General features: G+C 37.9%; 1 protein-coding gene across 2 annotated transcripts in view; it reads right to left on the reverse strand.

The window, feature by feature from the left end:
• Positions 1-7,916, reverse strand: part of LOC121388796 (N-terminal EF-hand calcium-binding protein 1-like) — a 28,526-nt gene extending 20,610 nt beyond the window's left edge. For both annotated transcript variants that reach the window (XM_041520298.1, XM_041520297.1), the window contains exons 1-4: positions 7,863-7,916; positions 6,534-6,558; positions 4,478-4,586; positions 83-206 (exon numbers count right to left, since the gene is read on the reverse strand). In XM_041520298.1, the coding sequence (XP_041376232.1) occupies positions 83-206; positions 4,478-4,586; positions 6,534-6,558; positions 7,863-7,910 (306 nt within the window). In that variant the 5' untranslated portion in view covers positions 7,911-7,916. The remainder of the gene's footprint in view (positions 1-82; positions 207-4,477; positions 4,587-6,533; positions 6,559-7,862) is intronic.
• Positions 7,917-9,523: the final 1,607 nt, after the last annotated feature.

A 9,523-nucleotide genomic window follows, 5' to 3' on the forward strand; every position in this document is an offset into this window, starting at 1 on the left:
GGGATTTGATTTGGTAGTATACACCCTATAAATAAATTTTTAGGTAATCTACTAACATTACAGCAATTTGTATAAAACTTACAGGCGCAGTTGCAAAGAGAGCATTGGTTATTTTGGCAGACAGGTCTTCAACACTTGCGAAAATACACCGGAATTCGCCAAGATGTTTGGAGAAATACGAACACAGTTCTCCAGTGTCAATAGAGCTGTGGATAAAACAAGCAATACATTTGGTTAAATTGAACAACATATTTTGAAAAACTTATTAGTATATTAAATGCAACAGGATTAAATAAAGTTGTTTTTTGTTTAACGAAACCACTAGAGCACATTGATACAGTAAAACTCCTCTAAAGCAGACACCCTAGGGACCAAATAAAATGTTCGGTTTTAAGAGGTATCTGGTTTAGAGAAGTTATTTTCTGTACTGATTTTTTAAAAACTACTGTGAAGAATGTCCAGTTTTGGAGGAATTCCGGTTTACAGAGGGTCCGATTTTGAGAGGTTTCACTGTATATTAATCATGAGCTATTGGATGTCAAACATACTGTGATTTTTACACAATCATAGAGAGGCAACCTGCTACATTTTTCCACTAGAAGCAAGGTATCTTTTATATGCACCATCCCATACAGGATAGCACATACCTTTGATATACCATTCATGGTGCACCGTATAGAACGAGAAATAGCAGAATGGGCTCACCAATAGCGATCAACTGGATTTTAAAAAAAAGAAAAAAGAAAGAAATGTTTTATTTAACGACGCACTCCTCACATTTTATTTTACGGTTATATGGCGTCAGACACATGGTTAAGGACCACACAGAGTTTGAGAGGAAACCCGCTGTCGCCACTATATGGGCTACTCTTCCGATTAGCAGCAAGGGATCTTTTATTTGCACTTCCCACAGGCAGGCTAGCACAAACCATGGCCTTTGTTGAACCAGTTATGGATCACTGGTCGGTGCAAGTGGTTTACACCTACCCATTGAGCCTTGCGGAGCACTCACTCTGGGTTTGGAGTCAGTATCTGGATTAAAAATCCCATGCCTCGACTGGGATCCGAACCCAGTACCTACCAGCCTGTAGACCAATGGCCAAACCACGATGCCACCGAGGCTGATCAACTGGATTAAGGACACATCCTGGGAGAGGGATGATGACCAGTGGTGAGGCACTCACCTGATGTGCGGTTGGTCTAGGAACGATCCCCGTTTTGGGTTATTTCTTGTTCTAGGCAATGCACCGTGACTGGTATATAAGAGATGATCCCTTGCTACTATATGTTTGACGATGATTAATAAATCAATGTGCTCTAGTGGTGTCATTAAACAAAACAAAAACTTTTAACTTTAAAAACATATCCTGTGAAATAGTTTGTTTTGTTTAACGATACTATTGATTTATTAATCATCGGCTATTGGATGTCAAACATTTGGTAATTAGAGAGGAAATCTGCAATATTTTTGCATTAGAAGCAACGGACCTTTTATGTCAACCATCCTACAAACAGGATAGCACATACCATGGCCTTTGAAATACTAGTAGTGGTGCACTGGCTGGAACAAGAAAGAGCCCAATGGGCCCACTGACGAGGATCGACCCCACATTGATCAAAACCGCACATCAAGCAAGCGCTTTACCACAAGGCTACGTCCCGCCCCGTGTGACGTAGTTACTGAGTCTAGTTCCCACAAAAGTACTGTATTTATTTCACATAGTTACCGAGTCTAGTTCCCACGAAAGTACCGTATTTATTTCACATGGTGACCGAGTCTAGTTCCCACGAAAGTACCGTATTTATTTCACATAGTGACCGAGTGACCGAGTCTAGTTCCCACGAAAGTACCGTATTTATTTCACATAGTGACCGAGTCTAGTTCCCACGAAAGTACCGTATTTATTTCACATGGTGACCGAGTCTAGTTCCCACGAAAGTACCGTATTTATTTCACATAGTGACCGAGTCTAGTTCCCACGAAAGTACCGTATTTATTTCACATAGTGACCGAGTCTAGTTCCCACGAAAGTACCGTATTTATTTCACATAGTGACCGAGTCTAGTTCCCACGAAAGTACCGTATTTATTTCACATGGTGACCGAGTCTAGTTCCCACGAAAGTACCGTATTTATTTCACATAGTTACCGAGTCTAGTTCCCACGAAAGTACCGTATTTATTTCACATGGTGACCGAGTCTAGTTCCCACGAAAGTACCGTATTTATTTCACATAGTTACCGAGTCTAGTTCCCACGAAAGTACCGTATTTATTTCACATGGTGACCGAGTCTAGTTCCCACGAAAGTACCGTATTTATTTCACATGGTGACCGAGTCTAGTTCCCACGAAAGTACCGTATTTATTTCACATAGTGACCGAGTCTAGTTCCCACGAAAGTACCGTATTTATTTCACATGGTGACCGAGTCTAGTTCCCACGAAAGTACCGTATTTATTTCACATAGTGACCGAGTCTAGTTCCCAGGAAAGTATCGTATTTATTTCACATAGTGACCGAGTCTAGTTCCCACGAAAGTACCGTATTTATTTCACATAGTGACCGAGTCTAGTTCCCACGAAAGTACCGTATTTATTTCACATGGTGACCGAGTCTAGTTCCCACGAAAGTACCGTATTTATTTCACATAGTTACCGAGTCTAGTTCCCACGAAAGTACCGTATTTATTTCACATGGTGACCGAGTCTAGTTCCCACGAAAGTACCGTATTTATTTCACATAGTGACCGAGTCTAGTTCCCAGGAAAGTATCGTATTTATTTCACATAGTGACCGAGTCTAGTTCCCACGAAAGTACCGTATTTATTTCACATAGTTACCGAGTCTAGTTCCCACGAAAGTACCGTATTTATTTCACATGGTGACCGAGTCTAGTTCCCACGAAAGTACCGTATTTATTTCACATAGTTACTGAGTCTAGTTCCCACGAAAGTACCGTATTTATTTCACATAGTGACCGAGTCTAGTTCCCACGAAAGTACCGTATTTATTTCACATGGTGACCGAGTCTAGTTCCCAGGAAAGTACCATATTTATTTCACATAGTGACCAAGTCTAGTTCCCACGAAAGTACCGTATTTATTTCACATAGTGACTGAGTCTAGTTCCCACGAAAGTACCGTATTTATTTCACATAGTGACCGAGTCTAGTTCCCACGAAAGTACCGTATTTATTTCACATAGTGACCGAGTCTAGTTCCCATGAAAGTACCGTATTTATTTCACATGGAGCTACTACAAACTCTCGGATGACAAGCAAGAAGATTAAGTGATGTCAAATTTAACAGTAAATAAATTATAATAACCCAAAATAGTTTACATGGTCTAATAACTAGAGATAGTGTTGTTTAATTCCATCATTTAAAATGTTCCTCCATACGACTGAAGGGGCGGGACGTAGCTCAGTGGTAAAGCATTCGCTTGATACGCGGTTGGACCAGGATCGATCCCCGTTGGTGGACCCATTGGACTATTTTTCATTCCAGCCAGTGCTCCACAACTGGTGTAACAAAGGCTGTGGTATGTACTATCCTGTCTGTGGGATGGTGCATATAAAAGATCCCTTGCTGCTAATCGAAAAGAGTAGCTCATGAAGTGGCGACAGCGGGTTTCCTCTCTCAATATCTGTGTGGTCCTTAACCATACGTCTGATGCCATATAATCGTTAATAAAATATGTTGAGTGCATCATTAAATAAAACATTTCCTTCCTTCCTTCCTTCCATACAACTGGAATTATATTTAAAAATCACATAGGTATTCTTCTTTAAATCAGAATCAAATCACTCTTTCGTTTTCGGGGTGGGGGAAGATTGTCCCTTATGAATAAATATTATATTGGCATGTACATGTTCATGGCATAATTTTTACATTCCAAAACAAAATTAATAAACTTTAGTATTCCCTTTAATTTAACAAACATTCTGAAAGTGCTGCTAAAGCAATACATGACCCCTAATGAACCCAACAAATTTCCGTATCTCCTATAAAAATGGGCCAATCTTCATGATGAAAGTCAAATTTGATCTGTAACTCTATATGATAAAGCTATGCAACAAAAAAGTCTGGAAAACGGTATGTGAGACAGATGGACAGACAGCCAGACAGAGGGAAAGAAAGAAATGTTTATTTAACAACGCACTCAACACATTTTATTTACGGTTATATGGCATCAGACATATGGTTAAGGACCACACAGATATTGAAAAAGGAAACCCCACTGTTGCTACTTCATGGGCTACTCTTTTCAATTAGCAGCAAGGGATCTTTTACATGCACCATCCCACAGACAGGGCAGTACATACCACGGCTTTTAATATACCAGTCGTGGTGACCAGACAGACAGATGATGCATGGATAGACAGAGAGATGGTGATAAAACAGTTGTCTCCAGTTCGGACTGGTAGCTACCTAGGGAACTAATAAAATTTAAACCCACAGATGGTAAACTTTATATACTTTGTGTTGTGTGTATCAATTTCATCAAATATGGCCTTCAGTTCTTCCTTGCCCATCACACCATCAGCAAAGTGCATCACAAATTCCTCCCAGCTGATGAAGCCACTGTCTGGAAAATAAAAACAACAACAACATTTTTGTGATACACTAAAATTAGTTATATATGGCATCAGACATGCTGTTAAGGACCACATAAATAAACTGAATAGCAACTCTTTTCAATTTTTTAGATATTTTTGATTTATGACATGTAGAATGCAAATAATGTGATTTATTTTGTTCTATTTAAGTTTGCAAGAAAAGGTTAGAGGTGTGTCTTATCTCTCGTTATCTACACATTCTTGTGGTAAAGATGACTTGTTGAACAGAGGTGTTGTGTTGTTTCTTTCTTACATATCTTCAAGGCAAGGATAAAAAGAAAAAAAGAAGAAGGAAATTTGTATTTAATGACACTCAACACATTTTATTTACAGTTATATGGCATCCGACATATGGTTATGGACCACACATATATTGAGAGGAAACCCGCTATCATGGGCTACTCTTTTCAATTATCAGCAAGGGATCTTTTATATGCACCATCCCACAGACAGAATAAAGTTAAAGTTTGTTTTCGTTTAACAACACCACTAGAGCACATTGATTAATCAATCATCGGCTATTGGATTTCAAATATTTGGTAATTCATCAGACGACACTTGCTAAAAAAAATGTCATTAGCAGCAAGGAATCTTTTATATGCACTTTTCCACAGACAAAAAAGCATACACATTGACCTTTGACCAGTTATGGTGCACTGGTTGGAACGAGAGAAAAACAAATCAGCTGAATGGATCCACAGAGGTGGTTCAATCCTGCAATGCAAGCACCTCAGGCGAGCGCTCAACCAACTGAGCTAAATGCCGCCCCCATAGACAGTATAGTACTGGTACATGCCATGGGGGTATGACCTTTGTTATATACACTTGGCTGGAACAAGAAATAGGCCAATATGTCCACTGAAGGATCGATACCAGACCGACCATGCATCAGATAAGCACTTTATCACTGGGCTAGATCCCCACCACATCCCCATTTTTTTCAATTGCGAGCGACAATCAAGCAAGCATTTTGTTTTTCAATCCATAGATGTGGTCACACATTTAGGCTAGTGGTTAGCTTGATGGGCTAGTGTAAATCACACATCAACTTAAATACAAACTATAACCTTACAGGCCCTAATCTAGAATTAAAAATGTAGGAGAATTGACTTCTCCCTTTTCAGAAGACAGTGACAAAGTTTGATAAAACTTGTAACGTTTCACCAGTTTCCGCGTTCAATCGGAAAAAAATCAAGAATTTTACACTCGGTTCTAATCGTAATATTTTGATATAAAATACTACTTCTGGTAATAAACTTTAAACAAAACAGTGGTATGTTTCATTAAAAACGTGATATTATTAAGTAGTTGATAATGTGCCGTTATGTTAAAATTAAAGTATTAATTAATATTTTCTGGCATTAGGCCTACAGAAATGAATGTGGCCGAGGATTAACAACACATGACTGGTCACAGCACACGGTGCAACACGCGGCACTTTGAGAAACAATAGCCCAGTTTACTAGTGTATCTGAAGAATGTCAACATTAGATGACGACATGTATTTAATCTCTTCACAGCAGAAACTGGCATGAGTTTTAACATCAAATCAATTGCACATTATAATGCGTGTGCGCAGAAACTATTTCCCATTAATAGGCAGGTTCACGATTAATTGAGGATACAGTCTGGTGCCAGAGAAAAAACACTGACATACGGCGACAAGGTGCCAGGTGAGTAATGACAATAAACAAGTCAGGACCTTGATATTTGTTGTATGATTTTGTTTTTAAAATCTGATTAGGTCCAGAATCTTCCGAGGACTTTGACTTCTCACTACTGCTAATAACTCGGCGACTTGAGCTGACTTCCGGCGAAGAAAACGCTCATTTCGCTGGCACGATTAGGGCCCCGAGCCTTATGGCTAATGGATTTTTAGAAGGTTTGTTAATCACTGACTAATCAAACATACATACCACTTTTATCAGCTCGTCTAAAAACCTGAAAAAGAAGATAAGAATTGAAAGAACAAAACTCAAATTTAAACTCAAACTACAACTAGTGTTGGGAATCCATTGGAATTTCATTATCGATCATCGGTTATATAATCGGTTGGCACCAACCGATCAACTTTCGATGACACAATTGGTTAGAATTATATGAAAATAAGAATTTGAATAATAAGGGTCATCTACCTATTGTCGTGTTCACCGGGATCTGGACCCTACAAATGGTACATTTTACCTTTAATAACTATTTAATATATCTTTTTATTTTTGTAGACATGAAAATAAACACTATTGTCCGAACCAAATTGTTAACAACTACAAAAAATTACTCCTACCATTAATTGCCGTTAGATTTCCTCCAAAGTTTGTCCAGACACAAATCGCTAAAAACCCACTACAAATATACAGATTCCACACACGAGACTGCAACGATGTCGCCGATATCGTCTTTGCTGAGATTACATAGGGAAAAATACATGCAGTTTTCTGCCGTCTGCCATGTTGCTTGTTTATGGAATACTCTTCAAGAGGGGTGAAAGCCTCAAAGTATGTGACACAATTAATATGAAATCAATGATCTCTAGTGGTATCATTAAAATAATAATAATAATAAATAATACGACGTCATCACGTTTGCTTTTATATCATAACATGTTATGACGTTGTTAGATTAAATCCTATCCTTTCACCCCTCTTGAAGAATATTCCATAAAAAGTCAAAATGGCAGCTGGCATAAAATTACATGGTTTTTGCCCTATGCGTACTCAGCGAAGTCGATATAGGTGGCAGTTATCATCTGGTATGTGGAATCTGTGTCATTGTAATGGGTTTTTTTTAATTTCTGTCTGGACAAACTTTGAAGGAAATCTAACGGCAATTAAAGGTAGGAGAGTCATTTTTTGTATTTGTTAACAATTTGGTTCGGACAATAATACCAACGGATTTTAAATCAATTCTAGCATCGAAATTGGGGGTACAATTACAGTTAACATGTTCCACACAATCGATTATGGATTTTTATAATCGATCATCAAATCGGTAGATCCAAACTGACCAATTTTCAATTATGATCGATCTTTGGAACATCACTAACTACAACCATACTACTGTATGCAACATAACTTAATATATTTGTGCAATAATTTATAATAGTGGTGGGAGACCGCTCCATCAAGAAGCACAAACAAAGTTGATCATAGTAAATTATGGAGTAATGCACAGAACAACATGCAAAACTGATGCCGAATAAAATATTGCGACGCAATAAAACAAACAAACAGCTGACAAATTCATACATCAAGAAATATCGCAGTTCCTTTCTCTTCAGCAGCATTTGTGGCCATTTCTGATTTATTTTTATTTCGGTTAATTCCGGATAATTCCGATGTAATTCGACTAAACGGTAAAGTGAAAGCTATTCGATTGGCGTAATTTGGGTAAACGGTTTACACGAGTTATTCTGCAGTAACAGGGCAAATTGGCGTCCCTTAACTTTAGTACTGAATAACTCGGCAAAACAAAAATGTTCAAGTAATATTTTTGTTTGTGTCATCTTAACAATCAATTCATTATAATAACTACACTATTTTGAGATTGTAAATTATATTTCTGGCATTTTCTTGTAATATTTCTCTAAGAAGATCGACAGTCAAAAAGCGGCTGTCCCCATTGATTGCCTGGTTTCTAATTTACAAGGTAGACATTAAGCTTAACCAGTACGTATTAAATAACATTTATGTTATCAGAAAGTCTTCATGAAAAATATTATCCTTTATTGTCCAAAAGAATTGGTTAGCTACTAAATAAGTTTAATAATCAAAGTTTTCAGTTTATAAAATCCATGTCCCCACATTTCTTGTCATCTACGTCACGGTTACTTCGAGGTTCTAAAAAAATTGAATGTCCATAAAACTACTATTTTCATGTGATATTTCAAGTTTGCGATCGTGTTTGTTTTTGAATATCCACGACAGCCATGTTGTTTAGAACTGTTGAAATGATAGCCGATATTGTTAATTTTTGGACACAATAGGCCTACAGGTGCGTACATTTATTACATGTCATCTACAAATGGCCAGACACACAATATTGTTTGACAGGTTTTTTATTTTATTTTATTATTGAACGTATATTGATGGATCAGAAATAATATAACTCGGTCATTATCTTTATATGACACGATTGCTTACTAATTAATTGGTATGTCATCTACGTAACGGTCATCTACGTCACTTTTGTATCGTGACGGAAATGAGTGTGACAGATGAAGAAAACTTATTTTGCGTCACTTAACAAAGGTACAAGTCTTGATACTGAAATGGAAGCAGGTAAGGACCTCGAACACCCCTCCCTCCTTCCCCTCCCCCTCTCTCCTTCCCTCCCTCCCCTTCCCCCCTCTCTCTCGCTCCCTCCCTCCCTCCCCACCCTCTCTCTCTCTCTCTCTCTCTCTCTCTCTCTCTCTCTCTCTCTCTCTCTCTCTCTCTCTCTCTCTCTCTCTCTCTCTCTCTCTCTCTCTCTCTCTCTCTCTCTCTTCGATTATTTAGTAGCTAACAAGTTCTTTTGGATTATTTAATACGTACTGGTTACATTTAATGGCTACCTTGTAAATTAGAAACCAGGTAATAGGGACAGCCGCTTTTTGCCTATTTTTTCAAGGAAATATTATAAGAAAATGCTAGGAATACAATTTACAATCTCAAAATAGTGTCGATATTAGAATGAATTGTTTGCCAAGATGACACAAGCAAAAATATTACTTGAAATATTTTGTTTTACCGAATTATTCAGTACTAAAGTTAAGGGACGCTAATTTGCCCTGTTACTGCAGAATGACTCAAAAGAGTGGTTTGTGGAACGGGAACTGGAATGTACTTGGATTTATTAAACGAACACCGAAGAGTGTCGACAAGTGTCGAGTGGTTTTACAATCTCGTAAGTTATCGTTTTGTACGAGACT

The sequence above is a fragment of the Gigantopelta aegis genome, chromosome 14, assembly GCF_016097555.1.
Source record: "Gigantopelta aegis isolate Gae_Host chromosome 14, Gae_host_genome, whole genome shotgun sequence".
NCBI lineage: Eukaryota > Metazoa > Mollusca > Gastropoda > Neomphalida > Peltospiridae > Gigantopelta > Gigantopelta aegis.